At 36.2% G+C, this 19,847-nt stretch overlaps 1 protein-coding gene across 5 annotated transcripts in view, besides 5 other annotated features; it reads left to right on the forward strand.

The window, feature by feature from the left end:
- Positions 1–19,847, forward strand: part of spen (split ends) — a 44,366-nt gene that overhangs the window by 962 nt on the left and 23,557 nt on the right. For 2 of the 5 annotated variants that reach the window (NM_001272873.1, NM_001258887.2), the window contains exons 2-3: positions 2,599–3,008; positions 15,368–15,454. In NM_001272873.1, coding sequence (NP_001259802.1) covers positions 15,441–15,454 — 14 coding nt within the window. In that variant the 5' untranslated portion in view covers positions 2,599–3,008; positions 15,368–15,440. Of the gene's footprint in view, positions 1–15; positions 3,009–4,165; positions 4,242–15,367; positions 15,455–19,847 lie in introns of all 5 variants that reach the window. The other 3 variants (NM_079979.5, NM_164374.3, NM_001272875.1) reach the window with 2 other exon arrangements.
- Positions 12,699–12,731: a mobile genetic element.
- Positions 13,750–13,785: a mobile genetic element.
- Positions 16,400–16,519: a mobile genetic element.
- Positions 18,286–18,474: a mobile genetic element.
- Positions 19,829–19,847: part of a mobile genetic element that runs on past the window's edge.

The following is a 19,847-nucleotide window of genomic DNA, read 5'->3' on the forward strand; positions in this document are numbered from 1 at the left end:
TTATCTGTATTTCAGCTCTCAACGCAAATGGTAAGAATGGATCACTCGATTGAAAATCCACATAAATGGAGCAAATAATCCATTCACGGAAATAATGTGATAACCCAATAAAAGCCCATGTATTTTGAAATTTGGGTATGTGTTTAAATAAGTGCATAACTAAATGTCCAATAAAAGAAAAATTAGCACAATGAAATGTCTAATTAAAGGAAAATATGCCCGTACCAAAAAACGTCATAATTTATCAACTAAAATACCATATAAACAAACAATCCAAATAAAAGTGGTTTCAGAATTTTCTAATATAGTAAGATATATAGTGTTTTTGTAAGATATATTTATAATTTTTTTAGCAAGGAGCACAATACTTTTAATAAGCATTAGCTGATTTCGGACAAAAGTCAGGTTAGACATGTCGTTCGAAATCGTCCATTACTCCCAGAAAATATTCTGTACAGAGCAAAACTTTCTTCCTCTTCTTCGGGCGGTCTAAAGCAGTTGGTAGAACACCAGTACAAAGAAAATTGGCACAACAAAAAAGTGAGCTCTGCGGTAGTGACGCCGGCAGAGGCAGTGACCGAGGCAGAGGCTTTTTGCTGCCGACGGCGGGCAGCAATTAACTCGAAAGCAAAGAATTTCATCAGAAATTCAAAGCACACATACATACTAAAACGGATGACGTGCAACGTCGGCAGAAGCAGCGGCAGTGAGAGACGTTGGAAATTTGTAGCGAAAAATCCAGGCTGACAGCTCCCCCAACGTTCGAAAAAGTAACATGGCGACTATATATAACCCGTATATATAAATATAAATACTGCGTGTGTGCGCGGACTCCAAACTACAAAAACGAACAACGCAAGGGAGCAATGGGTACGGGGCAGCCATTGTTGCGGGCGTCAGAGCGAGACAACAGGAGAGAAATTGTCGTGTCGTTTGAAAAATCGATTCAGCTGCTGTGTGAGCGAGATGAAGCGATGTAGTACAGCGTCTTTATTTTTTTTTATTTTTTTTTTTTCTTAACCCGTTTTGTGTGCGTGCGCACAGGGCATCCCGTTAGTGTGTGAGATTGGGGAGAGGAAAACTACAAAGTTAGCGCTCTCTTTCTGGTAAATGCTGTTGGTGTGTGGTCACGTAGCCACAACACGAAAAGCAGATACTACTAAACACATACTAAAACTGGTTTTCTCTTTGCTGCTGCTGACAATATTCATGAGTTCTAGTTGAATCGCCTGTCTTTAATGGGTTTTTTCCTCCTTTGGAGGGAATGAAGATTTCAAGAGATGTACAACAAAATGGCAAACTAAAAAACTAAACTATTCCAAGCATTTGGAGAAATTTCGGAATAATCTTCGTCTATCCTGGCTGCCCAATTAGCGAATTAGGTGGGATTTTCGTGTAGGGGTCCCTATAGTAGAGGCTTTTTGCGAGCCGCACCCCACCAGTTCTACAAATCGACTGAAATCGCGTAGCACTGCGAACCCAAGTTTGGATGAGCAGCGCGGCAACAGCGACGTCGCAGCAAAGAAACTTTCACGGCACCGTTGGAGCTTATTCCGTGCATCAGAGCGAGATACAAATAGGGCACTCAATAATATAGCTGTTCGCTCACGAACACCAACAAGGAAATTGACAGATGTATGGGTGATTTCCTGCTGCGCCCCAAAAGAAAATACGTAGGAGATTTAGAGCTACAAAACTACACGAATTATGGAAGAACGTGCAATAACAAAGCAAAAGAAGCGCACCACATGACCACATAGCCATTTATAAATACACAGCGAGTTTCTCGTTTTCCATGTACGAGAGAAAAGTACCAGCTATAAATTCTTTATGTACACGAGTATATGGCACGCACACACAAACCCAAACACCCTATGTACTTTGTGCGCTGAAGCAGCAACAACAGCTGGCTATCTCGCTCTAGCAACCACGTCAGACGGCAAACGTCAATTATAAGCAAACAAAGCGACGTTGCCTCATTTCACGAAAGCCGCAGCGAGGCAGAGCGAGAGCAAGCGAAATGGCGCTTCGCGGCAACGTTGCCAAACTTCAGCGTCGACTGCGTGTTGTTCTTGTAGTTTCCATGCTTCTTTAGTGCATGGAATTTTAACATGCTGTACCACCAACCCTCTTTACGGGGGATGGGGGATTATAATAACGCGCTGCTGACGTCGCTGCTCGCATTTTCCACCTTCTCGCATTCGTATTGTTGCAAAGGAAATGGCCCTATACAAGAAGTTTATCTTTGAATATACATACATACATATGTATATTTAGTACATGCCGTATTCCGTGCTTAAATTGAGGCAAAAGGAGGAGAACATATCTTGGGTCCATTGAAATTTCAATAAATTTAAATTGCTCTAGTTGAATTAAATTAAAAGCGTATTTTTAGTTGGTAAATTAAGGCAAATTGGCATTAGTGGAAAAAAAAATTGTGTAATAAAGTAAATCGCTTTAAGAAAAAGTCAAATATTGTAATCACAATGAAAAAGCTTCTATATAAAGTGCACGTGCAGTGTAAAATAAAAATTAGTGTCCGCTGGATCTAACCCACATATTCCCTCTATCTTTTATTATCCCCATTTCGTTATATAGTGTTAAAAATGTGCAAGTGAAGCGGAAATCTTACCAAAGAAAATAAAATAAAAATATCCATAAAAGTTCTTAAATCAAACAAGCCGAGTATCTTAACAATCCTCACACTGGAATATATAAAAAGAGTGCATAATGTTTAATGGGAAGGAGGGCGCCCATTTAAAATGATGCCCCTCCATTCGCGGCATACGACGCAATGCTCCTCCTAAATAGAAGAAGATTCTGCTGCGAATGTTCCGTTGTCGAAACATGGTACGCGACAATAGCCGTAACATTTGTTTTGGAAAATTAGCCGAAACTACTACGACACAACAACAACAACAGCAACAACAGTTCGTTGTGGATAGCAGCACCATTATAAATAACAACAACAATAACAACAATAATAATAATAATCAAAAATTGAAAAGGTAAGCCTTATTTAAAGAATGTGCATAAGATATATTTAATATAATAAATAATATGATATACATGTATATACTTACTGAACTATCTATTCATCGAATTTTTATATAGCTAAATTAATAGTTTTAACGACACTTCAAACACCGAGACCAGCACTCTCGAAAGTATTGGCGGGTGCATTTGGGCGCAAATATAAAACCGAAAAAAGCAAGCTCCAAATTGTTAAACATATAAATACATATATGTAAATAATGTCTCTTAGAAAATGTCAGCGTAGGCCACTAACAGCTACCTGTGTTAGCGACTGTCCACGCGAGCTAGCTCTTATCATTACGTTGGGATATAAAAAAGTCTGTGTGATATGAATTTTTAAGCTGGCTGCGTCAGAACGCTATTCTCTTACCCCTTCCTCGAACGAACCTCCAACCCAGGCAATGCGTGAAGCACAAATGCAAATGGCTGGCCATGCCCGAAAAATAGTGCGTATCTTTTTACCTTGGCTTTTCTATCTTAGTATCTAACCTGAGTGGGTTTCACCTGGCAGGGTTGTGTGTGAGTGACTAACGAGTACACATAAGAGGTAATGCGAGTCAGGAACTGATATTAGTAGGAAGTAATGGGAATACGGTATATGGGAATGGTGCTGCTGCTGCTCTGATGATATCCCACAGATCCCTACGTTTTTTTTACCTTTAGTTGTGCATTTATGTTTCGGATTTGCATAAGTCTGTCTCGAGATTCAATAAACCTTTTAAGATTGTCACAAATTTGTTTGTCTTTTAAATGAACTGAAAGTTGGGTGATGAATTGAAAGTATTTGAGGGAAGACAGACTGTCCCCCAGGTATACAGGTATAAAATGCCTCCTTTTTATTATTGCGTAATACTTTTTCATAATAACTTTTGTGATTTGTTTATGTGATGTTCGGCCCAAACTAAAGAACTTTTCTGAGCAACTTGTTCTTTTCTGCCGGTTTTAGGTTGCTTTTTTTGTGTTTTTCTTTTATTAGTTAAACGGGTTTTACGGTCCCCTATTAAATTTAAATTTTCGTTCAGTGCAAAAGAAAAATGACTTAATTGCTTCATTAGCCACAGCAAAAATTAATTTGGTTTCCTTTAAAACAAAGACCAGACCAACACATTTTGTATTTGCTTCTTTTCAGGGCGGCTGCTGATGCATTAAGCCCGCATCAAGGAAAGACGACAACAGAGGGCAAAGCTCCATTTAATAGTTTTGCGGTAATTGCCAACAGAAATCGTGGAATCGTCGCGGGTTGAAAACAGTAATTGTTTTTTGACATTGACAATGAACCCTGTGGCCTAAGTAAATAAGTGAGGCACCAGCAAACACATGAAACACTGATAAACAGCAAAAAATAAAATTATATTTTCAGCTGCAACCCTAAATTACGCACTTTTCTATCTACTCTTTTTCGAATTTGTTTCTTGAGTACTTGACACTGAGCAAAATTTCATTGGTAGCTGGCAAATATTAAAAAGAGAAGCAGAAGAAGAATATTAAAAGAAGAAGACTTAAACTTTTTTTAAGACGTTGAAGATTTTTGTTGATTTTGAAATTTAGTATTCGTTCTTCCTTGGCTGTTCACCTCGTCCATGTAACCCCATCAACGTGAACTAATATTACTTTATTAAATTGAATTTCGTGCTCGGCTTTTTAGCACGCTATGGGCAGAAAGCAAAAACAAAAATAATAATGATCTACATACGATTTTATGTAGACGAAATTGTATGTATTGCTTTATAATGTTTTTGACTTGTTTCAATGTCATGTTACAATTACAATTGTTGCTCTCGTTAGATTGGCTTTCTTTATTGTTATTTATTTTATTGTTGTGCTACATGAGAAAATATTTAGTTTGCGTTGCCCGCCTTTTGTTCTTGATGGCATTGAGATTTCTCCTCTCTCAAAGTCAAAAATATAGATTAGATAGAGACTAAAAAGAGACCAGAGTAGTAAAAATCTAAGGAACGACTTCTTAAAGTTATAGTTTATTAGAGATACAGCATTTGGAACCCAATTATCGTATATTTATAGCAAGTTAGCTGTCTACTATTCCAAATAATTACCATACTTTGAACTATCGTACTTTATTATTATTCAAAAGTTTAGTCATTGATTGTGGTCCGATTAGGTAGTTTTTTTAATCTACAGAAGATCCGTACGGGGTCTATGATTACTCATCCCATTCATCCAACGACGACAGGAACTGAACCAGCAGTATATGAATTCAAAATATTGCTCTCGAACGTTCACTAGCGTAAGAAATAATTTCGCGAGTATATAGTGATTATTATGTTGGTTCCAGCCAGTTGTGCAATAACAAATGCATTTTCTTATAGTTGATTTTCGTTGCTATTGTTTTACATATTTATGCCGGGCACTGCACATTTCATTGTTTTTTGAGCAGTGTCGTAATACCAAACGACAAAAACAAAAATAGCAAAAAATTGAAAAAGAGTCATGCAATGCGAGGATTGAGATATCACAAGGGAACGTGACGAAGTCGTTCGAAAGAGGCAGGGGTCTAGAGGCGGGAAGGCGTGAGACGGCGAAGCATTTGTATGGGAAATTAGAAATTTCCCAAATTATTTCGCACATGAGATGAGCTAAACTCTGGAGCAGAAGCCAGAGAAGTGGAGATGAGGCAAAATCTCCGGATCCGTGAAACAGTCTCTACAGTGCGCAACGTTGCCAAACTTCTCGTTGACAAAAGGTGCTAAAGAACCGGACAGACACAAAAGATTATCGTCAAGGGGCGATTGTATGAGATTGTTTGGCCCTGTGTTCGTGAGACCGAGCGTCGAGGCACAGAGCCAGCACAAAGAATGCACAGCAACAATCGATTATATTCCGAAAGAGCTGACGGAGGGGCTTAAAAATATTGATTTTTATACAGAAGTTGTCCAAAATATACATAAATGTTACCCATCATAAATTGGTTGGAATCACAAATATCATTCTCTGTCTCGGAAGTAGTTGATTATATTAATTCAGCGAACTATATATACAGTTCCAGGAATTGCGATTTGGGAAAATCATAGCATAGCAAAATAAACTTGTGGTCGCATCTGTAAAAACAGCCATACGTGATATCGAGTAAGGAAATTGGAGAAGGATGATGAAGACGGCTCGGATTCTCTTGGGCTTGGTTTTGGTGTTCTTCTACCTGTTTAATAATAACCAGTTGGGGCCTGGACTTGGGTTGGACTATGGTTGATGATGATGACGAGGGGGCTGGTGGACGAAGCTAACCGGTTTTTCGACTTTCTGAGGCCTATCATAAAGGCCCGATCAGGTGCATACATAATAACACTGCTGGCCGCATGAAAATTAAGCGACATTGTTGCAGCAATTTTCATCGTTAGGCGAGAGAACGCCGCGCCACAAAGGCACAGATACACACCATGTACGCAAACTATGGCTACGCGGCTACAAAGCTGCAGAGAAAACAAAAAGGAAAAAACAAAAAAAGCAATACACTGAAGTTTGGCAACGTTGTCTGTTGGTGGGGTTTGCAATTTCGCATCTACAGATACAATAATACCCCAGAGCCAGCTGTAGACGCTCGCTGTGCTTGTTTTTCTTGTTTTTTCTATACACACACACTCTCTGCTTGTTTTCAATTAGAGTCGAAAAAAAGAAAGAAAAAATACAAGCAGCATTTGCTGCTGTTTTTCTTGTTGTTCGACGAGTATCTTGCAAATATACCGCACGTTGTGTAAACATCAGTCTCTGACTCTGCTGCAGTCGACGTCGACGCCGCAGTATGTGTGCGAGCGAGCCAGTTTTTGTTTGTGTGTGGTGTAGTTTTGTAAATGTATCTGAGTATGGATTTTTGTATCTTTGCTTTTGTGGTCGCTGCCTTTGTAGGTTTTCCTCTTCTTGTTATTGTCGCCGTCTTATGCCTCCTCTGCTGCCTTTATAACAGCGACTACTTTATTTTTATGCTGACATTTTTGCGGCACTTAAAATTTGCTCTCTCTCCGTTCATTCTCCTTTTGGCTCTCTCGCTTTTGTCGTTTAATTGCAAATGAGTCATGCACACACAGATATTCGCACACTTGTACAATTCAAAGTCCATGTCTGATTAGCAAAAAAATACGTTTTTAATCAATTGGACAAGAAAGAGAGGAAATGTCCTCTCAGCTTCCTCCCGCATCTTTGATAAATAAATAAATCGATTTCTATCTTTTACTTTTTTGCTGGTAGATTTCACCCGAGCAAATACCAAAATCCCATTTTTTTAATTTATTTTTTGCCATATGGGAGGGTTCTCAACTGCAATTGCAATGATTGACAATAATTTCTGTATTTATAATGAAAATTACTTCGATTTTTTCCACTTATCGCCTTTACAGCGGCGACCATAACTTCTGGACTGCGTTTCGTCGTTTTTCCCTGTTAGCTTATTAAACGGTGTAAATAAAAATATAATAATGTTAATTAACAATGAATATAAATAAATAAACCCACAAGAATTGCAAGTTGACCATTTAGAACAATAACAACAATAACAAGTTGACCGCAAACAATATTTTATATTAACAATGCACTTTACTTAACTTTACATATTTCTATTACTAGCGTGTTAAAAATTCCTGCAATTTTAGAGTGAAATATTGGAAATTGATAGACCACCAAATATTGAAAATGAAGAAGTAAAATCAAAATCAATCAATCAATCAAATAATAACTGTAACATTAAAAGTTAGAAGGGGAGACACAGACACCACAAGTCCAACCGGAGTGTTCTGCTGTAATTTATGTAGTACTGCTCTGCTAATTGATTTTGATTAGTTGGCGAGAGGGCGTTACAACTCTTATGACTTGTCTTGTTTTATTTGGCCAATGAGAGGTCAGTCTTTCATTGCATTTCGGAAGTAGAAATATATATGAGAGGTCATTGTCTTCCTTCGTAATATGTTACTTACACACTAAATTTCTACTTACATTTCTAAATTTGTTGAAGAGTATGCAACAGGTAGAAAGAAGGGTTTCCAACTGTACACGTGAATATTTTTCATCTTTATTCAACTATATAACATTTTAAACTAAATAATTTAGAAAATTTACTTTACTCGTTGGTTTGTATTTTGCTCTCTTATCTTGCCAAATGTAAATTGACTCGCTACTTTTACAGTGGCCTTTCGCTTTCAGCCTCATTCATAAGCTAACACTCATTCCGTATAAATATACATACATATGTCTGCCGAATCCCTCCACATATCTGTCTGACTGTGGCTAGCACAAAGAAAAAGCTGAGCTACTTGCAAAGATAATGGGAAAAACTGTCCAGAAAAATGCGAGAGATACAACCATATGTACATGAACTCTTGAATGGTTGTTCTGCGACTATCTGCGGCGTGCAAACTTCATGGTTCGATGACAAAGCTTTTTCTGTTCTCAATATTCCATTTTCTATTTTATGTTACTTCTTGCTCCCGCCAAGCGGTCTTCGGACCTTGAGCTTTGTTCGCTCTTTGTTTTGCAAATTCTGGAATCACCGAGAGGAAAATGAAGCTAAACTTGTTCTGCTCAGGAAGCATTCAAAGAACCCCTTTAGCTTGCGCCTGTTTATTATCCAGCACCAAAGAAACTTTGACATTCAAAATAAAATACACCCAACGTAATATCGGAGCAGTGGAATATGTGGATGAAAGTAGAAGGGAATGAGTGGTGGAGAGGGAAATGAGAACAACAAGCAGCTGTGCAATATGCGAAGGCAAAAAGAATGCTCGAATGCAAATATACAACGCTGGCAAAATACATTTCCCCCTTTTTTCTGGAACTGAATTCTATAAATGAAACCATGTGTTGTTACTGGTTTCTATATTTCTACCCTTTTTTGGATCTATATCGTTTGATTTGTGCTGGGTTGTGCAGGTCTTGTTTTATCCCATAAAGTTTCACATTTGCTTTTTTGTACACATACAATATTACATATATTTTGTGCCTTGGAATCAATTTGAATTATACATATGTATATAATAAATTAAGCCTGAGGCACATTATATTAAATATGTTAATATATCTAAACAATAAAATAATATTGCAATTTTTCCAACATTAATTCACATAAAATCAAGCATATTAGCAATCGGCTTGTTTCGATCATTTATTACTTTTATAATAACCATATGGTCTAAGTCGCCCAAAAGAATACATCGAACGTAGATCGGACTGTAATTTTTAATGTCTCCCTCGCAGTCTAATAGTCAAGGGACTCGGCTATAGCGTGCTCTCCTGTTGCTTATATTTTGAATGCAAGTGATTAAAGTACAAATGAGTCCTACATGAATTTTCTAGATTTTAAAGTCTGTGGACATCATACAATCGCCTAAGCACCGAATTGTGTTTCTCCATCGAACAACTTTAAATTTACCTATACTGATGGAAGAGGACCGACAAACGAAGAACACCCACTTCAGCTTGCAGCTGTTGAAGCAGAGTGAAACCCGTTTGGATGTTTGCACTAGTTGCAACTAGTTTTCATTATTTTTATTGCTATTGCAGCTGGCGTATCTTTGTGTTTTTGTCTCGGGCTGAAGAATGAGACCAACTTGCCGTCTGAAACTGAGTTCGCGAACTGTCAACGTTCGCTTCTTCTGCGAGATTTCTGCGTTGCTCTTCTGAGTTTCTCAGAGCTTTTCCTGTGTTTTTTCGATATTAAACTGCAGCTGTCAGTCAAAGTGGTTGCAACTGCCTTTAAATGTCTCTACATTGTCGTTGTTGTGGCTTTGGCCGCTGCAAATGGGGTCGAGTTATTGTGTTTTTCTCTGTCTAACAGTGCAAATTCTTCAGGCTGCTGTACATATATTAAATACTATCGGTTTAGATATCCCTTACTTTGACTTTTATCTGCCGTTATAAACAATAAGTGCGTGTGTGTATCTCTATCTTTAAACGACGATAGTAAACATTCTTAACGACTAACTTTTGATTTTATTCGTATAATAAACATCTTTAGGATTTTGCTGAAGTATAACTATCCAAATACCAAATACAGTGCGGCGGTATGTGTGTCATCCTGATAAAGCAGTAAATAAAACCACCTTAGTTACATAGGAAACATTTTATTTAACTCCTCACACGTTCAGATAGTTAAATATGAATTAATTTCGTGGAGGCTTAAGTATATCTTATCACAGAACTTAGAAAGATCATTTCAAACATTTTAATTTATAAATTACATGTTTTTTGTTGTGTCCTTTGTCCTTTTGTCAATTATTTAGTTAACGATGACGTAACATTAATTTCAAAAATAGTTAGAATACACAAAATTTGAATTAATTTCAACAGCTAGTAAAGTAATATTTTGAGAGTTGCATTGTAATACTTAGGCGGTTTATCGTATTTTATCTATTTTTCAATTAAGTGTTAACAAAGAACTTATCATATCATATTAAATGTCCGAGTCGCACTTTTTATCAGCTCATAAAAGCTTACGCGTTTATATAGGCCTGTACATACTTTATATATGATGAACAACTGCGTTTCCCTCCGACGATTAGATAAGGGTCCTGCTGATAAGAAATTTAAACATGTGAGTAACGTACTACGTTAACTGTAGGCGAGTTCGTCGCAGAGTGGGGAAAAGCATTTCTGTATGTGTTTACATAAGGAACGTTAACAGTTTGTTCTAATAATAATAGTCTAATAGTCTAATAATAATAGTCTGTTTAAAAGAATCCATTAGTCATTTGGCTAATATGATGCATGTTTCGAGCTCTAAATCTTTTGCAAGGATTTGGTTATCTAGCGACATGGTTTCAGAACTTAAGTGATTGATAAGGGGGAATGAAACATTAAGGTTGGCTAGTGGCCTTTTACTAAGGCTGATTAGCAAATTGCATACTTCGAATGAAGTAATAACAAAATGACAAAATTTTAACAGTTTGACGTTAACTTATTCTTTGAATTTATGAGGATGAATTAGTTAAAAGCAACCTTTAATCCCAACTGGGTTACTTTTAGTTATCTCGATCTTAATAAATCATTTCAACTCTTTGGGGATTTTTTTTTTATTATAATTTGATATTCTGGTTGTCCATTCTTTTTCTTCGGTTCTAAGTCGTGCCAAGCACCGGATTTGCATTGTTAATTTGAGCATCTAAACTTATAAATTTACACAATAATTAAAAAATGTAAATACCAGTGAGCATCAAATAGTAATTGCCTACACATTGCACAAAGGCTAGAAAATGATAATAATAGTAGCTTTCACAAGCCGATGTTCTTATATTTCACGATTGCTGCCAACTTAATAAAAAATTTTCGAAAGAAATTTCGGAATTCATTTGACAAGTAGCATAACAAGAAAAATTAATCTGCACAATTTTATTTTTATATCTGTTTATAAAAGGATCAATCAGAATGGCAAGCAATCTTTAATATAAATAACCATAAATATACACGTGAAATATATCTAGTAAATACTTATCTATATACTGGATTTTAAGACACACGACAAGGCAAATGCAAAACACTTTTAAGCTGAGTTCTTTCGTCATGGTATCCATGAACGGCCAGTACATACGTGTATATTTATATAGCGAATCACAAATATGTATATACGACTATATACATTTCGAGGAGCCACAAAAGACCAAGGCAAACACAGGCGGAAAGAATGACAGAAGAACAGACTGAGGAAATCTCCATATAAACATACCGCCACCGTATATACCATACGTGTATACCTTCAGCTCTGACTGTTACCTACCAACAACAACGAATGTACCTGTTGTGCGTTGAAAAAAAAACCAAGGAGACAGACAGAAAAATATAAAGAAACCAGCAGTAAGTTTAAATGTTATTCAAGTTACCTTTGAGACTTGAAACCGGTTAGCGGCTCACGTAGGTGCTGCCAACTCACAAAACAAAAACAGAAAACATAATGTTAGTCTCGTCGTGATGCCAGCGGAAAAGAAAAAAGAAGAAAAGAGCATATCAGACCAGAATAATTATCCAATACAGGCAAATGAAAAATTATTCTGGCATAAATCAATATTTTGTTTATATCTTTTTGATCGATGTAAAATAATGCTCTTTTAATTATTTATTTATTTTAAGCTTGGTTTTAATTTGGTGCAGATTAAACATTGGAATAGTAATTTGGTAGTTTCGGTTTAATTATTTTTCCTTGCTTCAATATATGCGCCATATAGTTTAGTCTCGAAAAAAGGGGTACCAACTGACTTCTCTTCAGTTATTGCTCGCTGCTCCTGGTTGGCTATTTAAACCAGTTTATGTTGTTAGTGTTGTTACGCGTTTTCATACATTGCAAGGAAAATTTTTTTTTTTTTTTTTTACAAATTTTGTGAGGTGTTTGTCTAAAGTAATATTTTTATATCCTAAGTAATATGTATATATCTTATATTCTTAATCCCGATCGATTTTGCCAAGACCGGCCGTAAACGACGCCCAAATTTAGTTGTATGATGTTTTTAGAGTACTCTTGTTGCTCTTACAATTTTTTTTTTAACATAAATAACTATTATGATATTTTGTATACACCTTACTCGTTAAGTAAATGGGTCTACCACATTCTGGGAAGCGTTACAGGCAATATTAAGTGTATAAATTTCTTATATTTATATTTGCTTGATCAGCATCATTAGGTGAATCGGTCTGAGCATGTCTACCTGTCCGTCCGTATGCATGCAGTAATCTCGGCTGAGTAACGGGAATCTGATAGTCAAGGAACTTTTTTCTTTAATACTACCTTCCCACACAGATCGTACTCCTAAATCTTTTATGATTTTAGAGCACTTGAACGCTAGATTTCATTTCTTAATTTTTTTTTGTGCCGTTTCCTTTGGAAACACGATTAAAATTCAAAATACTGAACTCTGGCAAACCCATTTGCATAACCAGTTTTCTTAACTCACGAGATCGAGGATGAGCAGACAGATTTCGTATCGTCTGTTCTGACCTGTGATTTTTTGAGTTGGCCCACCTGCTGCATTTTCATTGATTTAAGGAGGTTGGTCCTTAGCAGCAGAAGCAGTGGCCATAATGTGACTTATGTGCATTATTTTGTTTGACTTCCGTTTGGACTTATGTAATTCATATTAAACCAAAATTGCTATCGGAAAAATTACCACCTTGTATCTGCAGCTGTGGCTGGACCGAAATTCGTAATGGTATCTGTATCTCATCGAGTTCTCAATTTTCTGAGGGTTCGTGATCTACCACACGCCTTTCACTCACACGAGTGAACGCACAGTTTTTTTTAGGTGTATATCCATGGGAAGGTCCTTTAATACCGGGACTAATTTTTTCTTGGTGCCAACTATTCTTCTATTTTAGTTATATAAAGTCAAATTCTTTTATGTACTCCATGATTTCAGCGTATATTTTTGGTGTTACCTTATGCAATTTGCACGCGTGAGTTGTTTTGAAGTCGCGTGCAGCCCCAACCTATAGTACATTTCTTCGTTTTTTCTTTTTATGCCGTGTGCATAAAGTATATTGGTGAAATTGGGTTTGATTTTAAGTTTCACCACCCACGTTCTAGATTGGGTTTGTTGGCCCCTCATACTAAATTACACATATCAAAAATCCGGCAAAAGCTTTTTATTTCTACTGCCATGGCTGAAACATTCGTTCTTCTGCTCTCAATTATGTTTAGCTGTCGCGGCTGCGACGACAAATAGACAAAGCCCGGGAGAACGCTATAGTCCAGTAGTGCAAATGGTCAAGAAAACTCAAAATAAATAAAAAATAATTCCTGGGATCTCGACGTTTATACCGACGAACAAGACTCTCAATTCTGAAGGAAGACCCTTTAAGGCCGATTTACCGTTTCAAATAGCCGGCCAATACTCCCCAAATTCCCAAATCATAATGTTGGAAAAATCCAATAGGTCGGATCGTCTTTTTTTACCACAAAATTGTGCGTACAAGATTTTTATATAATTTTCACTATATGTACATTCTCTCCCCACTAATTTTAATTTCTCTTTTAATTCGCTTAATTTTAGCCAAATATTGCCTACAGTTTGTAATTTTTGCTTCGTTTGTCATTCCTGTGCCATGTGAAACGTTTCACGGACCCCTGATGATGATTATAAACATTGTTTCATTTTCGCTACTTTAATCAATTTGCACTTGAAATTTTGGACACGACTTCTTTTAAAAAAAATAATCTAGAGTCTTTAGTAAAGACCCTTTACAGCTTGGAGTAAAACGTTCCCAGGTGTATATTTGCGTTTATGTACTACATATGTATGTACCAATAGACAAACAATAATACATATTTGTATGTGCATTTATAATATCTCCCGCTTACTTTTTGTGTTTTTCTATGTATCTCTTTTGTCTGCTCGGCATTTGGCGGCTGACTCTCCAATGTCAGCAAGAGATCAATAAACTTTTGGCAAATAACAAGAAACGAAAAAATACGAGAAAAGAAAACAAATTAAAGCGCATAAAAAACAGATTACAGCGAAAAGAAATAAATAGCAGCCAAAGTTTCGACACATAAAGCGTGAAATGGGAAGGGGGTTTGGGGTGTAAAATCTACTTTTTATATAATCACAAACAATACAAAATTCAAGACTTATTGTGTATACAATACATAACGGTCTATTTTCCTTCTACCCTGCTGCTTTTTTTTGGCATCTCAGTTTCTCTCCTGATATTTTTGGCGAACGGAGCGTCAGCGTCAGTGTCATTAAAGTTTTTTGTGTATGCCAGAGGCCACAACAGAAATAAATATGCCATAATATGCACGCACCATTTTAAATCTTTAACAATTTTTCCGGAAAATATGAAAACAAAATTACAACCAATTAGATGTCTATATTATGAATACTTATTTAATATTATTCACAAAGGTACGAATTTATACATAGTTGTTCTTAAATTAAAGACATATACAAAGGTAGAAATCATCACTGATTGTTTGTTGAATAACACAAATTCGCAAAATTGAATAGTTTCTTGCATTGACATCAATTTAATAGACATTTTTTGCTTACGGTATTTATTGTGCGTTTTGTTTTAGCTGTCTCGACCTTTTAATGGTTTTCAGGCTATTATTCGATTTAGTAATGTATTTTTTTTTCGGTGTGTGAGTTTTCCCTCTCTTCTCTTGTCCCTAAAAATAGTAACAAGCAAATACAAATAATGTATTTATTTTTACCTTTTGGCTTTACAATTTTTGGCTCGTCCTAAACAATTTGAACTTTTGTACTTTTGGCAAATGGAGACAGACTGTTTTGGTTGAGAAATGTACAAAAATCGAGAAAACTTATGGGAAACTTTAAGAAAATTTAGCAATAAAATTTTTTTTAATATGGCAATGTTTTAATTTTATTTTCATTTTTTTTATTTATAGGTGCGTATCCTTAAAGCGACACTGCCTGCCTCAAGTCCTGGATTATTGAGGCAGCCATTGAGTGACGACAGTAATGTTGATAGTAATGTAAGTTTACATGTCAGTGAAGTATTTCGTTTATATATTGAAAATCTACCGTTCAATTAAATGGCTAAAATGTATTTAAGTTACTTAAGTGTTACATGTTTCTATCTTCCTCCTTGCAAGAAACTCACCCATAAAAATAATAAGTATCATTGGCAAAGGGTACTTCTTATCAGCTTCGTGCAACGTATCGTAATATGCCGCATCACCCTTTTCTTTCGCTTAAGCACTTGCCGTTTCGTTTACCCTCGAAAGAATTTTATAATTGAGCTCAATTCCTGCTCACCTGTATTTTTTGATGCGTGCTGATTGCACTTGACTTAAACAACTGATGACAGCTGAAAAATACCTTTCGGAAGTCTGTGAATCGATAGCATTTTAAATATCACTCGGTGTTGTGTGACCCACTTAGCGATTATAATAGATTTTCGAAAACCGGTCATAACCAGGAAATGAAATACAAACATGCTGTTAGACCAAGCCCAAAAAGAGACCCACTCTCTAAAATGACAATAAATCCGAACAAATAATATCGAATTCGGTACACAGATATGTATACGCCGGCTTAAATATATTAGCAAATAATGATAGAGGCTAACAAAAATTAATAGAGATGTTCAAGGTTTTTTTTTTTTTTGACTCGACGACTCATCTTGAAGTCGTATTCGTGGCTAAACACGAGGCAAAGGAAAACAGCTATGCTTGAGAACTAAAAAGAAGAGGACAACGAAATGTTTTCCAATTGGGCAAATATACATAGTTTATTTTTGCCACTTAAAGATTATGCAAATCGTCAAATGAATAATATGAAAACAGAAAGAAGTAACAATACTTGTTACATACATATGTACTTTTCAACAAATCTAGAATATTCTTTTTTTTTAATCTACGCATTTTGAGAATTGTGCATTTAAAGTGTCTTAAGTTAGAGTTTAATTATTTATTTATTTATTTATTATGATAGATAGAATAGTTTACAAAACTAGACTAACTTAAATAAAATAGCATTAGCTACGGGGCTTACAGCTATATTTATTTACAATGTTTTTATATCTTGGAGTTTAATTATCATTGCATAAAAATAGAGAATGGGTATATGGTTTCTCCAAGGTAGATTTTTACACCTAGTTGCCTTTTATAGATTAACGCAATATAATGTATGTAACTGAGAAATGCATTTGTAATCAATCGAGTTTATTCAACAGTAAAATTAAAAGATGGTTTATACAACTAATTCAAGCAGGCAGTAGCTTAAGTAAACGTTATATTACATGTGCACAAACTGAAATGCGGCTAAGTTTAAAAAAGCTTGACAATCAACACAGCAATATATTTTAAAATTTGAAGACTAAATTCAACATTCAATGCATCAAAAAGGATATTTGAAAAAAAATTATAATAATTAATTTAATTCTCTAACATGGACATGTGAGTAAACCAGTTATATTGGTTTACTGTGTATCTGTGACGTTACATAAAGTTGTACACACGCCCCTATTTGCAGGATTCAGATTTCGATTTATTTATTATTTGTTTAATCTTTTCAATTACAATAACCATGTGTGTATGAGAAAAATGCAATTAAAATAATAATTTTAATGATGACTCGCCCTTGTATTCTGCGAGTATTGTTGGCTTTGGTTTTTTGAGGTCTTCTTCACTTATTTTGGCAGCATTACCGACTAATTTAGATTTCCAAGTTATCTATCAAAAATGTGAACCTTGCATCAGAAACAATTTGCCGAGTTCTTTATTAAAAGAAATTGCTTTTCCAGGATTCCTTTGCCAAACCCATCGTTGTGGAATAAAGACAAATTCAGGCTCTCGTGACTATGGTGAAGAGGTTCTGGATCTTTATCCCACCCCAATCTTCCCCTTTAATTTATCGCCCTGCCATTATAAGGATGCCATGGCTATGGTAGCCGCATTCGAATACTTTGGGTGTGTCCTAAAATCCTTTTCGATGCATTGAAATAAATTGCAGTAAACATTAAATAAAAGAAGTGAATGGAAAGAAATTACCAAAACCAAGAAAACTCCAGCTATAATCAATCTTTATGTGTGTGGAAATGCTTCCTGGCCCTCGGATATGGGTAGCTGGAAAAGATAAGGAACGATTTCTTTTTTCCCCAGAAAAATATATGTATTGCTTACTAAATTTTAGTTGTAGACGTAGGAGAGACAGATAGAAGGAGGTGCATACAATTAAATTTTACACACTGATGAATAAATCCACCGCACAATATCATTTTTATATTTTTTAGTGTATGTATTACTTATATAACCAGAACGCCTGCAAGTTTAGATACAGAACACACATACAGCCACGTCAATTGCAACTGTGCATTTCCCTGGAAAATATTGATCGGAAAATCAATTTTAATTAAATTGTCAGCCCCCCAAAGGAGGTGATTATGTATCCCATTCGCAATGTGCGTTTGTATCCGTATCTGTGGATGTGTATTTTCATCTCCCTGCATGTAATTGCATTGCACTGTCGCCTGTTTTCACTTGAATGGTTTTAGCAAACAAAGTTTGCGATTTTGTCTCCATTGGACTCCATTTTCGCCAAATCGAATTAATTTAAATGCAGCCAAACAAGTTAAGATTAACCAGAATAAATGGTGGCAGTAAATACCGAATTCTGCCAGTGCTGGGGAAACTCGAATCCTTGGTTTCATTTGAATGAAGGGTTATCAAAAGTCGCAGTTAAGTTAATTCAAGTGATGTTGATGTGTCTATATCCGTACGCGCAGAGTAAAAGGGTATAATAGATTCGTTGAAAAATATAAAACAGCGCTTAATAGCGTTTTCGACCCTCAAAGGCTTAAGGTTTGTTAATTAGGATCAATAGCCGAGTCGATCTAGCCATATCCGTCCGTATGTCTGCCTGTACGAACGAGATCTCGGGAACAATAAAAACGAGAACATTTTATTAAGCATGCAGCTTTCAGAAATTTGCCACTTTTACCCCCGCAAACCCTTCTCTCAAGCTTAGTAACGGGTATCTGATAGTCGAGAAAGCTTTTTCTCTTGTTTTCATAAAAATAAGAGTGCTTATATTAGTTTACTCAATTCGTATATATGTGATGCCACTTTGCATCGCATGCCTAGGATCTGACGAAGATATTAACACAACGACTACCACATCTTACTCTTCTGGGTTTCGTTTTACAACGCAAGATATATTTAAATCCGTGTTAGATTTTCCTGGTCGTTATAGTGACTAACTTTTGCTTGTTATTATAGACCAGAATTCCTTAAGATAACATCTTTTCCATACTGCAATTTAGCTTTTTGTTACCATTTCATTAGAAGCGGCATGATAAGAAACCCCAACGCATGTGGAAAAACAAAGTGCACTGGAAGTTCCTCTTGCCGGCATAGGCTCTGGAGGTTGTGTGACGCCGAGAAAAATGACAGTCTGGCTACAGAAAGGGCGCGGCAGAGCTGCTTCCTGTAAAACTCATCATGTCGTCGCCAGTGTCTTTAAAAGTGCTTTCATTTTCCATTTCCACGACCTCGTTTTCAAGCAATCCTAGCCTCTAAGTTAGGAAGACGGTTATTTTTTCTAGCTTCTGATCTGACATTTTTTTTACTTGAATCTTTCAGTGATTTTATTGTGGCAATTTACCCTGTTGTTGTTTATAGGGCCCTGCGGCTGTGGGTGGCTGCCAGGATATGAAAGATAACCAATGTCCTGGCCTTTTATATATATGTGCATATATGCCAAGCATGTAACGCAGTCCGTAGCATTTTCTGTCCAGATTATGTACTGGAATTCAGAGAGCGCAAGCGCAATACGATGGTAAATTCTCTGCCCTTTTTCGGATTTCCCCTAGCTTTCTCTCCCAGCTTAGGCACTCGCCTTGCATAAGTTTCATTCAATGGTTTGAACCGGCCTGGGAGGGAAGATAATCTGTGCTCCTAGCCCTGCTTGTTGTTGCTATATGTAACCCCTACCTTTTTGCCACCCGCTTTTTTGCCGCTTCCGGTTGCGTCACTTTGGCTCGGGTAAGCAGAGCCGCGAATTTTTTCAGAACATCCCCTGGTTTTCCTCGCCTTTCTTTGTTTGTCGCATACCTTGGACACACATCACACCAATTCACTAGCATGTTACTACTTTAATTGAGGTCGCCAGTTGGAATAACTAATAATTTAATTTTGTGTCTAAATTAATATAAACAACAATATTAATATATTAATAGGATATCCCGTTTTCTTAGTTCCGAAGTTAGTTTAAAATATTGTAGTTCTACTATTTAGATAAATCCAAGCTAATATGTTTTAAAATCAATAATGGTTATTATACCCGTTACTCGTGGAGTAAAAGGCTATAATAGATTAGCTGAGAAGTATGTAATAGGCAAAAGGAATCGTCTGTCCGTATGAACGT

The sequence above is a fragment of the Drosophila melanogaster genome, chromosome 2L, assembly GCF_000001215.4.
Source record: "Drosophila melanogaster chromosome 2L".
NCBI lineage: Eukaryota > Metazoa > Arthropoda > Insecta > Diptera > Drosophilidae > Drosophila > Drosophila melanogaster.